Source organism: Limulus polyphemus, unplaced genomic scaffold, assembly GCF_000517525.1.
Source record: "Limulus polyphemus unplaced genomic scaffold, Limulus_polyphemus-2.1.2 Scaffold378, whole genome shotgun sequence".
NCBI classification, from domain to species: domain Eukaryota; kingdom Metazoa; phylum Arthropoda; class Merostomata; order Xiphosura; family Limulidae; genus Limulus; species Limulus polyphemus.
This window is the reverse complement of record NW_013665988.1, coordinates 590,652-609,472: the sequence shown is the minus strand read 5'-3', so window position 1 is coordinate 609,472 and position 18,821 is coordinate 590,652. Positions and strand designations below refer to the sequence as shown.

Sequence of the window (18,821 nt, the reverse complement as noted above, 5' to 3'; positions counted from 1 at the left end):
TAGTAAACGAGATATTGTTCCTTAAACAAACCATATGTGTACCTAGTAAACCAGCTAGTAAACGAGATATTGTTCCTTAAACAAACCATATGTGTACCTAGTAAACCAGCTAGTAAACGAGATATTGTTCCTTAAACAAACCATACTTACTAGATAAACAAAGTAACAATATCTCGAAACAAACCATATGTGTACCTAGTAAACCAGATATTGTTCCTTAAACCAACCATATGTGTATCTAGTAAACGAGATATTGTTCCTTAAACAAACCATATGTGTACCTAGTAAACCAGCTAGTAAACGAGATATTGTTCCTTAAACAAACCACTAGGATTCAACTATTTCTTTAAAGTGGATTATCGATTTTGGAAGCTCTCCTCATTTGATTCCAAGGAAGAGTTTATTTTTTCAAGGGTATTTTAGACAATATGGTGGAATTTTAGCTTTAATGAACTGCGCCTGCCTGCTTCTAACCAACAAACAAACACAACACAATTAACATGAATTCGACCTGAAAAAAGGCCTCATTATAGAAGTCGAAACATTGTCCCACTTTTGAAAGATTATATGCACTTAGTTTTGGAAACCATACTATGTTAATATGAACATGCAACTTCTCTGTTTCTGAAAAGTGTTCTTTTTTCCGATATATGATGTGAAATTTTATTGAACTTTTCTTGTTTTCTCGTAAAAGTGAAAAGTCTTCTGATGTTTAAGATAATTTTGTCCAGTACAATGAACGTGTCAGTGCATTATAATAAGCAAATTTTAGTTATGTTTTTGCCATGCCTCAAGTTTCCTGAGCTTGTTTTTGTGCTGATTGACAGGTTTATACGTTTCTTTGTGTTTAGTATTTTCGATCAGTATTTATGTAATCATTTTTTATAAACCTACTTTTTCATTTTTTTTCGACATTTTTATTAGTTACTCATGTACGATGTCGTTTCTGTTATTATGATAGTTTTTGGTTCTAAGAGTTGTTCATGAAGACGTATTAAACTCCGTGGATGAAAGTATTCTGCTAGCTCCTAATAAGTTCATTCTGTGGAAGTGTAATGGACTCACGAGGCCCATATAACTAGATAAACCTAAGGACCACCAGAAGCACGCTAATTTCATCAGAACACTACCAGTTTCATAAATCATAGTTAGGAAAAAAAAGTCTAAATACGAGAATTAATTGTCAGATAACTTAATTCAAACTCATATAGACTAATGAAGTGCTATAAAACACATAAACAAATATATATAGATAGATAAATGACAGTTTTGATGTAATGAGGGCACGTGATAATGGGTGTGTTTGGTATCTGACAGCATATAAAAAGCTAAGATTGAGGCAGTAGATCACTTACCACTAAAAGTAGTGACGGCCGGTTTGAAGCTTTGCTGTAAAAAGAGCCTCTAGCGGATCGATCAGAAGCGGATTACGACAGCAGGGTAGGAGCTTAAAAGGCCTCGCTGTCAAGCTGCCAGTGTCAGTCGTGCAGCTATTCAGACAGACCTCGATGCATGCCCGCGCTGTCAAACTGTAGTGCAAAAAAAGCAGTTTTACAGGGAGTTTAATGGCGTTTTTGTTGAGGTTTGCAGTGCATTTTCCTAAGAGCTTTTAAGCTAATTCGTGTCGAGTTTATGAGTGAAAATCGTTTTATTAGAGCATTTAAACATCAGAAAAGGTAATGGATGCAGTAAACTCTGGGCATTATTGAGTCTCTTTTTGTAGAAGATTACTTTAAAAAAGATTGATATTTTATCAACGTTTATACCATTTGAACGTGTTCTCATTCCTGTACATAAGCTACTGCATATAAATTTTATTTAGTAGCATGTTTCTGTTCTGACATTTTATCTGTGTTGCTGTTTTCGTTTTGTTGTTAAGTAGTATGTTATGTTTAGCGTAACTTTATAGTGTAAATTTGAGTTATTGTTTATACATTTGTTATGTCAAACATTTTAGTGATGGTTTTGAACAGTCTAATTCAGTAACTTATGATTATTTGTAGTGAACTCCTCTTTTAGAATGTTAAGCTGTGCCCTCTTATTGGTATAGACTTAACAAGTTATATCTAGTAATTTAGTTTGCTAATAAGTATTTCTATGTTCATTTTTATGTATTATTACCATTTTTATTGTATTAATATCAAAGGTACAAAATTGAGTGTTCCACTGCTGTTAAGACTATGAAAAAGTTATAAATATTTATGTATTTTGAAAACTATGTTCTAACAACATGCGGAGATGTTCAATAATTTGTGCCTTTAGTTTTATGGTAAATGCTGTTTATCATAATTTTGTTTTATTATTTAATTCACGTATGTAATTCATATTTCGATATTCTTTAAGTCAACCTTATTTTTTTAATTGATGAATTTTGCGTTCTTTGACAAACACATGCTCTGTAGCTAAAACTATTATTGTATTATTATTATTTTGTGTGTAGCCATAATGTGGTCAATGGTGCAGGTAGGGGGCGTGACAAGAGACAACACTAGCGACATCTGCCAGGCTCCTTGTTCCAGGTCCAAACATGCCATGTGTGCCACGAAAGGAGGGCTCTTTTATTTATTAGGCGGAAGAAGCGGAAATTTAGCTCTTAAGGATTTTTGGAGGTTTAATCCCAGTAAGTACCTTTCTTAGTAAATTTAGATATTTTTTTACGTCATTCTCATTCAATTCCGATTAGGACAGCGTTTCTTAAACCCTTACCCCAAGCCTATCGATGTTTTGTTTTGAAAAAATAAATAAATTCTGTGTACACAAAAAGATATATTCCAAAATTAAATGTTTTACTTCACATGAATTTAATTTTTACGAATTTTTATTTTCTATAAATCATATTTTTTAAAAACATTTTAATGAAATTTCAGACATGACTCGCGGACTCCAGTTTGAGAAACGCTGGACAAGGAAATAGTACTTTTAGTTGCCAATAGGATATAAAACAATTTCGAACAGAAGTTTCTAGTGTTTATGAAAAATACAAAATACTTCTGTATTTCCTCAGAACATCTTTAAATCTTAAAATATGTAGCCTTTTTACCAAATCTCTTGAAAACTTATAAGATTATTCACTGTTTAATAGTTACTAGTAATAACTTCAAGCACATTTTGTGTTCATGTCCTTTTACGAGATTCTATTGAAAGAAGCTACTTTTTAAGTTTTGGGCGAGAAAGACTGCCATGTTCCATATTTCAAAACAACAAAAGATAATAGTGAAGAGAGTCAGGAAGCCATTTTGACGTATTATGTTGTTCAATTGTATGTGTCACTGGGTTAACGTTTTTCTGGATGATTTTAAGCTTCAGAAAGTTATTCACTTTAAATTACTAGAAATTTGGTTAACTAACATTCTGCGTGTAAGCGTAGGAGAAACATCACTTAAAACTGGACTGGGCGTGACCTAATAGTTAAAGTTTCGGACTGCGAACTAGAAGGTCCTACCTTCGAGATCGCGATAAATACATTCTGCACCTGAAGCTCTGGGTGCATTATAAAGTAACAGTAAATTCCGATATTCGGTTAAGAGTAGTCGTTAGTAGGCGGTGGGTGCTGCTACTGATTTCCGTCCCTTTGGTCATCAGTTCTAAATCAGGGAACTACGTCTGAGCCTAAGAGTCTATGACCTAGATGTTTAGCATAATGTATCGTTTAGAGAAATAATATCTGAGCTGAATACTGTGGATATAGATGTTTAAGCAAATTTCTTTGATATCCACAATGAACGTAGCAGTAACGTTGGAGCTTGCTAAAGTTATCTAAACAAATAAAAATAAATTTTATATTACTTAAAACGTGTAATTCTGCATTTGTAAAGAGAAACCTAGGTGATCATGTACAAAAATACTTCGTCGTATATGTAGAATTATAAAATTTGGATATCAGAACGGTGTTTTAAAGACGTTTCGGTGAGCTACTATATTCGTTGTAGGCCGGCTCTGGCCTAGTGGTTAGATTCTCCTGACTGTGAGTCTGAGGATTCTTGTTTCTCGTCTTGTTGCCGCAAAAATATGCTCTGCGCTTTAGTGCCATGGATGTGTGATAAGTGTCACTGTAAATCTTACTATTATGTTAGAAAAAAACAGCAGCCCAAGATTTGGCGTTTCGTGCTGTTGACTAGCTGCATACTCTCCAGTCTATCAGTTCAAAATCATGGACAGCCCTTTGCGTAGCTTTGCGCGAAAACATTATAGAACAAACAAACCATTATTTCTGGGGAAAATCACACTCCAGTAAAATACTATTCTTTTTTTAGAACAGAAATAGACAAGTTTTTCCTTTTCAATGACCTCACCTTTAGGTTTAAGACTTCCTGCTGAAGAATTAAGCTTATAAAGGTTCGTGAACATTTGAAAATTAATATATTTTCGGGTGAACCTAAAATTTCATTGCTATTAGAAAGAGCTACTAGCAAAAAAAGAAGGCGAAATCAAATGTACTCTCAAAGACGAATCAAATCTATCTACTTGAGTTTTGTCTTGATAAAAATAGTGAGTAATAACAGTTAAATGTAATGGTTCTTAGCGCTAACAACTTAGTCAGAGAATTTTTTGTAACTTGAGAAAAAACTGAGTAACAACAGTTAAATGTAATGGTTCTTAGCGTTAACAACTTAGTCAGAGAATTCGTTGTAACTTGAGAAAAAGTAAGTAACAACAGTTAAATGTAATGGTTGTTAGCGTTAACAACTTAGTCAGAGAATTTGTTGTAACTTGAGAAAAAGTAAGTAACAACAGTTAAATGTAATGGTTGTTAGCGTTAACAACTTAGTCAGAGAATTTGTTGTAACTTGAGAAAAGTGAGTAACAACAGTTAAATGTAATGGTTCTTAGCGTTAACAACTCAGAGAACTTGTAACTTGAGAAAAAGTGAGTCACAACAGTTAAATGTAATGGTTCTTAGCGTTAACAACTTAGTCAGAGAATTTGTCGTAACTTTCAGGTTTTAAGATTTTTAAGGTTTTTGACGATTACTTATTGTTAAATTATTTGTTTCTCCTCTCTTGTTGATGTATTTCTGTTTTTATCATCCTTCGTATTTTATCTGTTCTTTCTCTTTATCTGAATTCGTTTATCCACTTTCTTTTATTTCTTCCTTCTTCTCTGTTCTCCTCCCTTATACATTTCATCATGTTTTTGGAGTTCCATCAAAGTTGATTGAGAATCCCGATAGAATCTCCGCATTGATTTTCCTTGACTTTGTTATTACTTCAGCTACTTTTCCTTATAGAATGTGACGTTTTACTCAAAGTAACAGTAAAAATAAATCGTACCTTCATTTATTTAAGCAACAATGACCAGATCTCAAAGTATGCCATCCATTTCGAAAGGCTAGGAGCCTATATTAAATCCTAACTAAGAAATATGAGCTAAAATAAAATAAGAATATTCTATTTCAAAAATGGAGTTTTATAAAAATAAAATATTGTCATTGTTTAAGTATGTGTGTGTGTGTGTGAGTATATATATATATATATATATATATATATATACGCATACATACACACACACACACACACACACATATATATATATACAATCCTTATTTGTCAAAACCAGTGGCTCAACGGAAACTTTGAAGACGTATAAGAAAGAAGGCAGCTAGTTAACAGAACCACCACCAACTCTTGTTGAAAGAATAGTGGGGTTTTTCCCGTCATTTTTATGGCGCATCCATAGTCCAAAATTGTGGAGCGCAATTTTGCGACAACTTACCGAGAACCAATAACTCTTGGACTCACACTCCAAGTACGCTAACGCCAAGGCTACGTCGAGCACCACCAATTTATAAGTTAGCATACTAGCAATAAAAAAAATTACTTTTGTACACATGTACAACATTTTATACAAAAAATTGCATAATAGGAGGTGTTTGTTCATATTCGACTGTAAATGCTTAGTCTGCCTGTTATGTATGGAATATGAAGACACGTTCTCATGTCACACAGATCAAATTCATCAACTTTCAACACAGATAAATGTACGGTTTGTTATTACTAAATCTTCTTCAGGGACATATTTACTCGTTTTTGTGGTTTAAAAGACAAATCATTGACCATAAGATCAGTGCAAATTAGTGTTTGAACAATTAAAGATGAAGACTTTTTGAGTGAATTTGGTTCACATGAACTTGTATTATTAATATTTAGTGTATTGCACAATAATTGCACCAAAAGTACTACATTAGCTAGCAACTGGAAGCTAAAAACCTGCCATATGATACCCCCTCCCGAAAAGAGAGATGCAAAATATAATGTAAACATAAACATCATATAAGCATTTATGTTAATATTTCCATCATAAAGGAAGGAATGCATTTCAAACAGCAAGGCAAAACTTGTGATGAAATAAAACACAATTAGAATACAAAACAAGCCATAAAAAAAACTTCTGCACAAAACAACAACAACAAACAAAGTCACCAGGTAATACGACGTGTCCTAGTTTTTGGAAGTGACTGTGGAACAGTTTAAACTATATGATCCTGTGGTATGAAAATGTTATATTTTGTCTCCTCTCATCTTTGTCCACAAGAAGATGCATCTTCATGTTCCATGTATATGAAACGGTCTAAGCAGTTACAACCGAAATATGAATACCTCTTCCTATTCTGCAATCATTTTTCCTTCTTTAAATGAGATTTTAACGTCTATTTAGAGCAAATCCACATTGGATTATCTGTTGTCTCCGCCGTTGGGAATCGAACCCTGGAATTTAGCGTTGTAAGTCCTATCGCTGTCCCATCGGGGGATTGAGATTTTAATATCTTACAAACTATACTATTTTGTTTTTCTCGTTCTTTAAATTGATATTATGTTTTACCTTTATTTTCCATTAGCGTATGTAAACGTTGTATTTTACCATTATTTCCATTAGACGATGTAAAAGTTATGTTTTACCTTTATTTTCCATTTGCCTATGTAAACGTTTATTTTTTATTTCGTTTATTTTTCTTTCTACTGATTTATTTTATTATGTTTGTAAATCACAAAACAATATATTGTAGACTTTAACAGACCTGTAAAATTATGTTTTCTCTAAAACAAGAACAAAGAAGTAATCGAATTAGCTGGTTTTTACGCACAGTCAAGTAGAAACTTGGTTAGTCTGGAAGTTTAATTTGTTACACTGCTTCAATAGTCGCGTTTCCTCTCGTGCAGTATTGTACAAGTAAAAATTTTGAAGTACGTAACCTAGGGCTAAACGTACTCACTCTGCCCCGGACTTTGATATTAGGTGAAAGCGCCAAGAAAAAAATTAGTTTCCGAGAATGCAAACTGGTTTCACTTAGAAGCTAATTATATTTACCGGCGAAAATACGAAGTTATTACTCAATGCATTTTATAAGTGTTTCATATTCTGCTTTTCTTCCTATTTAATTATTGATTAGTGTCTCTATTTTTATTTCTTGTTTGCTATTTATGTTTATTTCTTATTCTTCTCTTCTTTTTCGTGTCTGTTATGTCCTTTCCAACAAAACCTTCTCGAAGAAAGTAATTTTTGTAATGTTGGATTTTGGTTTTCTGCCCGGGGGAAAAATACAGGAAAGTGTCTTTTGAAAAAAGTTATTTCGGTGATAAGTTTATACGTATAAAGTGGTTAATTTTTTTTTTGCTCTGAAATAAATCAACAGCGAAATAAAGTTTATGTTTCGGGTATTTAGTTTAAGAAACAATAGACTTATTTCGTTTCAAAATGGCCGCAGAAAACCGTCGTCTTACTCGCCATTTCAGAATCCAGAGTTTTCATAAAAACCTCTTATTGTAAAATGAAAGTAAAGATAACAAATATATTGTACAAAACGTCGTGTGGTTTGATGAAAGTTTGTTTGTTTTAGAAAATTTCGCGCAAAGCTTCACGAGAACCATATGTGAGTTGTTGCTACTCATTTAGAAGTAACTCAGTAGAAGGAATTCTGATTAAGAAGTTAGTTAGCACACAGGATCACATACAAAAGTTGTAATGGTTTTCAAATGAGACCCAAAACTCGAGCGTTATCGAATAGTTCAATATTCTTCTTCAGGGGGAAGACAACTATTGAACACCACCCACCGACAACTCCTGGGCTACTCTAGAGGGATAGTAGGAGTTTAATGTCACATATATATTACACACACGACTCCAAAGTGCGGAGCGCGAATTTTCGGCAATGGATCATGAATCCTGGATTCTCGAATCCGCAGTACGTCTGTCATGACCGGGCCACATTGTAAATTACCACATTAAGTGCCAAGCTACTACCCTTAAACAGAATCAAAACATATTTGTACGATTCAAACCTTGGAGAATTTAGACGAGGTAACCGAAGTCTAATAATGAAGATGAAGCCGGTTGATAAAACATAAAACATTATATTTAGGTTCGAACGTTTACGACTTCTCTTAATAACTAAGTAAACTAATGATTATGTTATTTCATTATAATTTTAGTTAATGATCATTATTGTAACACAATTTTCAGATTTCGCTGAAGATGGAATAAGTTATTCCGAAATGTTCGATCCTTGTAAATAAAATGTTTTATCAACTGTCTCCATCTTCATTATTTAGACGAGGTGCTTTATTTCCTTGACGACACTGTTGTTTATTGTGTTTTGGATTTCATTTTCAATTGACAGGATATAATCCAATGAAATATTACAAACTCGTTTGAGTAGCTGTAGCATTTTGAAGTCCGAATTTCTAGAATTCCGTGTCTTACACCTTCGTTCCTGTTTTTTTTCTGTGCCCTTTGCATCTAAGTTTGAAAGGTTCGAAACCATTTACGATAACCAAACAAAAATGTAAGTTTTGAAGGATTATTTGTAATAGCACTTCTACTGTTGTCCACCAGAGATAATGTAATTTCTCGTGTTAATAGAATATGTTTGTGTATTTAAGAATTCATGTTTAAAAGCCGCCTTCACTTCATAATGTTAACACTTACAATTAAACTTTGTTTTCAAAATTGTGCTTCTATACGAATGAATCTTTATCAGAAGAGTTGGTTATATTGTTTATCACCTAGGTAAGCATTTGTTCATCGCAAAGATATTTAAAAACTTGATTACTTGTTTTGTGTATCTACTTTTGACATGTATAATTTAGTATTACGCTTCTTGATCTATAACTGACTGAAAATCGTAGAAGTAAATTTTATGGTTATGTTTTTCTTTTTCTATTTAACTAAACCTGACAAGTGAGAAGAATCCCAATAAGGATGGCTCGAATGACGAGATAGATATCCTGCTCGTTCTTTTATTAATAAATCCATATTTCCTGGAACCTTCTCTATTATATCATTTTCACACTTACAGTAACGTACACGTTGACTCGGTCTTTTAACTTCGTGAATCATCTTTTAAAATGGTCTTATTTCTAATTTTATCGATGATTCATTTTTAACTTTGAATGAGTTTCGGAAGAATGTCTTGTCATTACACAACGGTATTTTTAGAAACTTTATTGCCAATACAATTGCAACTAACAGTTTTTCTTCTCGTCTCTCTTCTCTAGTACAAAATGAATGGGAAAGGGTCCGTTGCCATGGGAACAATCCGCCCTGTCTCCAAGACCATACCATTGTGGCGTGGAAGGTAATTGTTTTTTTTTTTAGTTTCTACTAAACAAATGAGTTGGGTTATCTTATCATAGCTTGTGTGGGATTACAAACGTATGATTTTCATCTTTAGATATCATGTCCAAAATAACAGCAGGTTTCTAACAGTAGTGTTGGGGATTCTTGCACAAGTAAAACTAATGTCTGGGTGAGCTTTGAAACATTAGGTAAACCCTCGATAAACAAACGAGTTATATAATACCTGGTCTTAATTTTGTTCGTCGCAAAAATTCGATGATTTTTACAATGGATAAATAAACGATTTAATAGAGGGTATATACTTACTACTCACCCTTCAGTACTGAAGTGATTGTAATGTTTATAATATTATTTCTCTAAACCCTACATGTAAGTTTAATGAAGCTTTTGATGAAAAAACAACTCTGCTTCGTTTCAGTTTCTAATGTACAATGTAAATGTACAATACTAGATCGATCGAAACAAGAGACAGACATTTAGACAAAACTATTTATATATTTTGTGGTGAAATGACCCAAGAACTATATAAAAATAACTGTTTGATGCCATGTTATGAATTTAAACATAAACCAGCCATTTAAAAAACTGATTAGATCTTCTGTAATGAATCTAAACATAAACCAGCCACTTAAAAACAGATTAGATCTTCTGTAATGAATCTTAAAAATAAACCAGCCACTTAAAAACTGATTAGATCTTCTGTAATGAATCTAAAGATAAACCAGCCACTTAAAAACTGATTAGATCTTCTGTAATGAATCTAAACATAAACCAGCCACTGAAAAACAGATTAGATCTTCTGTAATGAATCTAAACATAAACCAGCCACTTAAAAACTGATTAGATTTCCTGTGATTAATCTAAACAAGAATTGGACATTAAAGAAATTGTTTAAACATTTTATGACAAACCAAAACAAGAACTAGTCGTGTGTTTTTTGAAGGATCACGGACGAGCAAATCATTATTGTTGGGTTTATTTAAGAGAAAGATACATTTTTATAGAAATAAAGTTTCTGGTTATTTAAACAGAGCAAATCCTTCACGAGACAACAGGGATAAATCTTTTCAGAAGGTCGAACTCTATCTTGCATCCATTTCATTAATTCCTAAGTTCAACCGTATAGAATAATTATGTGAAATACTAGTGCAGCTCATTTCGTGTGGATTATATTAATTCTGTCTATTGTCTTCGTAATTACTTGCAGAATTTATTCATTGGATATCTTGAAACTTGGCTCGGGTTTAAAGGATATGGAAAAACCAGCATAAAATCTGGTTTATTGAAGTAGTGCATAAAATAAATATTGAATATTTACCTCACCTATTTTTAAATCTATAAAAAAGAATTTGATTTAGAAATTTTGTAACATATATTACATTATATTTTTTTAGGAATAATCTCGAGTTGCACTGAGAACTACATGCAGACGTGATTTATTCATCACAAGTGTGTATATAATGAGAGACTCGGGTGTTTTGAACAACAAAAAGAATTGATTTTATATACCATTCAAGTTAAGAGCAATATATCTCCGTTATAGAAGACATAATGTTACACAGAACTGGGAAGACTACAAAAAATTTAGTTTTTTCTCTAATATTTACAAACATATAATCTTATTAAAATATTATTTTTCATCCTGTTCCTCATAATTTTTTTTTTGCGAGGTTACTTTCTTTTTTCAGTTCTGTGTGATATAAACATTCAACCAGACAATCCTAACTTAAACATTAGTTGAACAATTTAATTGTCATTTTGTAAATTTTAAGAAAAATTCTTGACAGATTTCTTCAGAATTGGGTTCCAAGATAAATTTTAATTCATTTTTATTTCAATATACTGGTTATTTAAAAAACTGGTTAATACTGATATTCATAAATTTAATAAATTACGTGTCATTTCATGGCATAAACATTCTGATAAGTATTTGAATTCATTATTTAGATTTCTTTCAAGTCAAATAACTGTATATATGTTTTGAAGTGTGTTTATGTAACTTTGTATTATGCGTGGTGTAGTTGCAAATAAGGTTATGCTTATTCTAAATGCCATTACAGGCCCCGACATGGCCAGGTAGTTAAGGCGCTTGCCTTGCAATCTGCGGGTTGCGGGTTCGAATCCCCGTCACACCAAACATGCTCGCCCTTTCAGCCGTGGGGGCGTTATAATGTGACGGTCAACCCCACTATATGTTGGTAAAAGAGTAGCCCCAGAGCTGGGGGTAGGTGGTGATGAATAGCTGCCTTCCATCTAGTCTTACACTGCTAAATTAGGGACGGTAGCGCAGATAGCCCTCGTGTAGCTTTGCGCGAAATTCAAAACAAACAAGCGATTACAGTAAATTAATCTGCTTTAACACAGTCGGCCATTTTTACTGATGAACAATAAAATTGATGAGTCCACGGAACATCTTAAGGCTATAACAATGTGAGATGTCACTCAGTAATTGAATTTAAAGGGAGGGAAGAATCAGGTATAGATCTGGCAGCTTGCAAAACCCTTGGTTGACTTAGAACAGTTTTTATGGCAATAGAATAAATATAGTGAAGACTATTTAAATATCTTTTCCTATCAGAGTTTTTGAAACTCGGGACTTCTTTTAAAAGCCTAAACTGTTTTTTTTTTCAATTTGAGATTAATATTGCACGAGTAACTTAGGAACTAATATTTTCATTGTCTGATTCTAGTTAAGTCCCTTCTACCATTGATCTTATTATTCCCATCCTATTTAATGGCCTACCAGACTTATGAGATAAACGTACATTTTGGATTACGTGTAATAAGCACAATAACTGAGTCTAAAGTTAATAATCCTAAAATTTACTTCTCTTAGGGCTGAAAGTGGCCTAATGGTTAGCGTAACAGACTGTAAATCCTTGGTGCATAATTCGCGTCCCTTTGCCTCAAATTGATGCCCCCACATTTTAAGGCCATGGATGCATTTTAAGAGTAACGGTCAAATCCCACTACTGGATTAGAGTATCCCAAGAATTGGTGGTGTTGACTTTCTTCGTTCTCTCTCTCTCCATTCTATCAGTACAAATCTAGGACAATCTGCGCATATAATCTTTGTGTAGCTTCACTGCTTGCTACCAACACTAAATCTATTAAATTAGTACAAAATTGGGACAACCTGCGCATATAATCTTTGTGTAGCTTCACTGTTAGCTACCCAAACTAAATCTATTCTATCAGTATAAAACTAGGACAACCTGCGCATATAATCATTGTGTAGCTTCACTGCTAGCTACCAACACTAAATCGTAAAGGGGCTCATTAAATGGGTGTAAATTTCTGTTGAAATACGATTGTTATTCTGAAAGTTATCCCACAAATAGAAATAACTTTTATTATTATATAAAGTAAGCTGCAAAAAAATCACTGGTCTCTCTGGCTGATTCCTCAAATATCCTAAATTCGCCACTGTACTTGTACGATATAATAATTATTTTAAGAGTCCCGCTGAGGGTCATTTAGTCCAAACATTGACCACATATTTATCTTTCCCGTGCAGATGATTTACACGTTTACTTGAATTTTCAGATTTATCACGCTGCAGCTACATTTATTTACTTCTTACTCATATTCTTAAATAATAATGATTGAATTGTCAGCATTGCTTAAGTTGCAGGATTTGATCCAATACCACAACCGCATCCATTCCACGTCTTCAAAGTTCGTAACTGTAACACTATTAAACCAATACCTGCATTATTTATAAGTGTTTTATAGACATGTGGAAATTACATTTGAAGAGTTAACGGCGTTTTATTCATCTATTCATTCACCACAAACATAACTGATTCCTGGCCGTTATTCATAGTTTACGACACTGGTGTCCATTGAAGCTTCTGTAATTCAATATATTCGACTGACAGTTCTTGTGTAAATATTTAATAAAATCATTTGACGACTCCAACATTTTTAAAATGCGCAACAATTTACTGTATCAACTTAAAAGGAATATAAAACATAAAAAACCTGTACTTGTTTCGGTGGAGCATGCTCCACCATCTTGTTTCGGTGCTTTAATTCTGCAAAGTTGAATAATCATAATTAAAAAAAGTATTTTAAGGTGAGTGATATTTTGATGTTACTAGATAACTAAAATAAATAAATTTGTGTTACGTATTTAAAATGAAGATTTATGATTTTCACGAAACTTTTTTTAATGTACAATTTTTTTTTGCATATAGAAACAGTTATACGTATTTGGCGGAGAAGTTGGATTTGCTTCAACTGGAGAAACTCCTTTATGGGTCTTTGATATCGGTAGGTAATTGTTTTAAAATTTACTGATAAAATATCATGTTCTTTTGCTAAATTATAATAGAATGTATACACTTATATTTTATGGCTGCTGATCATAATGTCTAGGTTATTGTAGTTATTATTTATCCACTTCTGTTTGATCATCTGATAATTATTTTACCAGGCCAGGCATGGCCAGGTGATGAGGACGCTCGACTCGCAATCTGCGGGTCGCTGGTTCGAATATCCGTCACACCAAACATGCTCGTCCTTTCAGCCGTGGGGGCGTTATAAGTGACGGTCAATCCCACTATTTGTTGGTAAAAAGAGTAGCTCAAGAGTTGGCGGTGGGTGGTAATGACTAGCTGCCCTCCCTCTAGTCTTACACCGCTAAATTAGGGACGGCTAGCGCAGATAGCCCTCTTGTAGCTTTGCGCGAAATTCAAAACAAACAAAGAAAAGCATTCCTTCTATTCAGCCATCCATTTCTCTTATGTTTTTTTTTAGCAAGATTAAGAAGAACTATACGATAGAACTTTATTTTTGTCATTAAAATACATTCATGCGTTCTATCGAGTATTGCTAGAAAAAATTAAGAATTGATTTTTTAAAAAAAGGACGTCTTTATTGTTTTCTTTACTTATATTTTACAACAGTACATTTGATTTATTTGTAAGGTTTTTTTCTATTGAAGCAACACAAGTAACTTTCCTCTAAGATTCGAAATACTCTTGTGTACTAGATAAGCTTTAGATAATTGGAGGTGACTCTCCTCACAGAAGAATAATTTATTATTCAAACTATTTAACAGAAGAAATTAAAGCATTACTCTTGGTGATTGTTTTCTTACATTATTAATTTCTGTTTGAAGGATTCCTTAATAATCTCCAGGTTTGGCTCTCTGCAATATTATTTAAATTATTTTTTTCTTGAGTTCTCTCTGCGTAAGACACCGTTTAGACGATTATCAACTTCCACTCTCTTCTCTTAAAGTGTTTGAATAAAAAGTATATACATACATATATATATATATACATATATATAGTGCTAATACCTTCTACGCGAGTAGGACTTCAATTCCTTCAAATTTCATGATAAATTTCCTTATGGTGATTGTTATGTCTGTATGGTACTTATCCAGAAACAGGTGTTTGGAAGAAACAACACGCGCGAGGAATGACGATCAGCCAACCTACGGGAAGGAGGGGTCACACAGCTGTGATATACCATGACGTCATGTATGTATACGGAGGTTATCAGGATTTGAAAGGGTCATCGTCAGAATTGTGGTCATTTGACTTAGGTAAGTGTTTTCCATTTAAAAAGACAGAAATGGAATTCGCGACTTTGCTTATTAGACAGATACTTTAGCCAACTAATCCTCGATTCAACCCACGGATCGAATCGTTAGGCAATTTTTATCCAATTAAACCCGGACTTAACCCGCAGGTCTACTTGCTAGGTAGACGTTTAAACAACTATTACCAGGATCAAACCAGCGAATTTGCTTATTAACAAGATGCTTTTACCCCAACATTTGATCCCGTGGTTCTGATTGCAGGACAACCGCTTTAAATAACCAAGCTTATTTCATTAAAGCACCTATCTAACAAGAAGAGCTGAATGTTCGAGTCTCGGTCTGTCACTTTTTCACAAACATATCTATTACATTTTAAGAATTTAGTCATAAATAGTAAAAATATATCATAATAATTATAGGCAAAGGGCAAAAGGTCAATTTATCCATTAGAGGTTTTACATATAATGTAGAATCTAGCTACAATAAAACACAATAAAGATAAAACAGCTGTTTTAACTTTAAGATCTTGGAGTTTAAAGCTCTAGACACTTAAACTCTATTCTTAGTAGCAAAAACTATCTAACTATTATATTTTATAACTAAGAGCTTCATTTCCATCTGTTCTTTAGAACAAAACTCACAGTTTTTGTCTTCATGGGTGTTTGGGTTTTTAGCTGTCACAGAATAGAGTAGTATAAACTGATTTTTCTGCATTGTCAGGCGCATTTATATTGCTCTTGCACGTTAATTTGTGACATTTCTAATTCAGTCAAATATATCTATTCATATTCGCGATGTTTTTCATACTATCATAAACGATTTCTTTCTTTTATCCCAAAGATACACAAAAGGCCATCATCGCTCTGTTCACCACTGGGAATCGAACCCTTGATTTTAGCATTGTAAGCCCGTAAACTTTCCCGCTGACTCAGTGGGAATCATCATGGATGATATTGAGGGAAAATTATCGGAAACCTCCCATAAGTTCTTCAGTAACTAATAAGTTCGAAAAATGCTATATATATATTATGATTATTTTAATTATTTTCAAAGTAAAAAATATAAAGGAAAAAAAATGTATCCAATATTTTCAGCTATATAATTAAATCAACTTATATACCAAGCGCACATAAGAATGGCAGAGTTTAATGATATTTTAAAAGGCAAAGAAACAAAGGACTGAGTGATTCATAACAAATATTTCTATTATCGTCTCTACTTAGATGTAAAAGTGTAGTCGGGCGTGGCTTAGTGGTTAGCGTGCTGGGTTATGTACGGGAAGTTTAGAGCCGCGATTCGTCGTTGAAAATGCTTTCACTAGAGTCGCGATACGTTGTTGAAAATGCTTTCAATAGAGCCTCGATATTTCGTTGAAAATGCTTTCAATGGAGCCTCGATATGTCATTGAAAATGCTTTCAATGGAGCCTCGATATTTCGTTGAAAATACTTTCAATAGAGCTGCGATATTTCGTTGAAAATGCTTTCAATAGAGCCTCGATATTTCGTTGAAAATGCTTTCAATATAGCCTCGATATGTCATTGAAAATGCTTTTAATGGAGCCTCGATATTTCGTTGAAAATACTTTCAATAGAGCCGCGATATTTCGTTGAAAATGCTTTCAATAGAGCCGCGATATTTCGTTGAAAATGCTTTCAATAGAGCCTCGATATGTCGTTGAAAATGCTTTCAATAGAGCCGTGATATTTCGTTGAAAATGCTTTCAATAGAGCCGTGATATTTCGTTGAAAATGCTTTCAATAGAGCTGCGATATGTCGTTGAAAATGCTTTCAATAGAGCCTCGATATTTCGTTGAAAATGCTTTCAATAGCGCCTCGATATTTTGTTGAAAATGCTTTCAATAGAGCCGCGATATTTCGTTGAAAATGCTTTCAATATAGCCTCGATATGTCATTGAAAATGCTTTCAATGGAGCCTCGATATTTTGTTGAAAATGCTTTCAACAGAGCCGCGATATTTCGTTGAAATGCTTTCAATATAGCCTCGATATGTCATTGAAAATGCTTTCAATAGAGCCTCAATATTTTGTTGAAAATGCTTTCAATAGAGCCGCGATATTTCGTTGAAAATGCTTTCAATAGAGCCGCGATATTTCGTTGAAAATTCTTTCAACAGTGATCGTGTTGTTGACTATTTGTCCTCTTTTTGGTCAGCAGCTCTAAGTTAAGAATGGTTGTGCCTGAACTTTGGAGTTTCTACAGGGTGTCCGAAAAGTCTGGAACCATAGATGATTTGCAGGTTTTTTTAATTTCAGATACGTGACAGATTATGGGCGCTGTCAAAACAAGTACTATTAAAAAATATGAACTATACATTCGAAGAAGCTGTTGTTTGGAAGAGCTTGTTATTATAATTTAGACCTGAGAACTATAAATCTATTCCAAAACTGCACTTTCATTGGAGCAAATACTTACAGAAATATTCCTTAAAACGTATTATTTCTTCCAACGCATTAAAAAAAACGTTTCCGTAAAGCTTCTTTAAATTTTTCTATTAAATATTCTTCTCTTTTGTTTGGTTCTCCAAACTCTTATTGTTTTGACCCGTTATATTTTCACAGATTGTTTTTCGTGGAGAAGAAAGTAAGGTACAATTCTCATTGCAAAATCCATTTATATCTCATGATTTATGCAATCTCAATTTACCACAAAAATAACTTCGAATTATACTAACAGCCTGTTTAGCTTGTAAAAAATCGTGTGTACAGTTAGTAAATTGTTTAAAAACAGCTTCAGGCATCCCTCCATATTTTAAAGCTTTATTGTTTGGTAAAGGATAAAAAATAATAATTTTAAGGTAATTAATATTAACTTCCGATCAGAGAAAGCTATCTTCTCATAGCGAAACTAAAAACCGACCTAGTAAGAGCATAGCTAATTAAATATACTTTTCTTACGTGCTTATTTATAATGGTTAGAATGCATTGCTTCATTAGTTGGGTACCCTCGCTATTAACGACATTTTCGGCCGTAATCCAAATAATATCTCACGAGGTACGGCCAGCTTAGGAGATTTAGATTATTCCTAAATAAATATATATTAAGCTAAAAATACAGAACAATCTCTATAATATAATTATAATAATAAGAAATTAAATCAAAAAGTAATAAAATCGGAAATATTAAACGCTCTAACCCATAATGTTAATGAAAGTAACAATAATAAATATAATAGAGAATCCGTACTTATGGAAAACACAAACACGAGCTCTGTAAATTTCAAGTACACTGACTGATATTAAACTTAAGATATATATATATACAGAAAACGTTTTTAAAGATATGTTACAGTCACAGCCATAAACACAATTTTCGCATTGTCATTGGTTTTCTCATGAATAGATTATCACCAAAAGAAAAAAAAGCAGTTTAAACGCATTCTGATTTTCTCTTTGTTCGATAAAATATACATTCTCTAAAGGAATATGTTTTAAAAATAAAAGATTTTAGTTTGTTTTCAATTTCGCGCAAAGCTACACGACTGCTGTCTCCGCTAGCTAATTTAGCAGTGAAAGACTAGAGGGAAGGCAGATAGTCATCACCACCCACCGCCAACTCTTGGGCTATTCTTTTTCGAACAACTAATAGGTGGGATTGACCGTCACATTAAAACGCCCCCACGGGTAAAAGCGGGGGAATATATTCGGTAACAGGGATAAGAACCCGCGACCCGC

The 18,821-nt window shown here is 33.2% G+C and overlaps 1 protein-coding gene across 3 annotated transcripts in view; it reads left to right on the top strand.

The window, feature by feature from the left end:
* The window catches only part of LOC106457824, a 52,682-nt gene that overhangs the window by 7,258 nt on the left and 26,603 nt on the right, over nt 1-18,821 (top strand). The window contains exons 1-5 of one of the 3 annotated variants that reach the window (XM_013917275.2): nt 1,410-1,676; nt 2,441-2,620; nt 9,492-9,571; nt 13,773-13,848; nt 14,969-15,130. In XM_013917275.2, coding sequence (XP_013772729.1) covers nt 2,446-2,620; nt 9,492-9,571; nt 13,773-13,848; nt 14,969-15,130 — 493 coding nt within the window. In that variant the 5' untranslated portion in view covers nt 1,410-1,676; nt 2,441-2,445. Of the gene's footprint in view, nt 1-1,409; nt 1,677-2,440; nt 2,621-9,491; nt 9,572-13,772; nt 13,849-14,968; nt 15,131-18,821 lie in introns of those variants that run through there. The other 2 variants (XM_022383873.1, XM_022383874.1) reach the window with 2 other exon arrangements.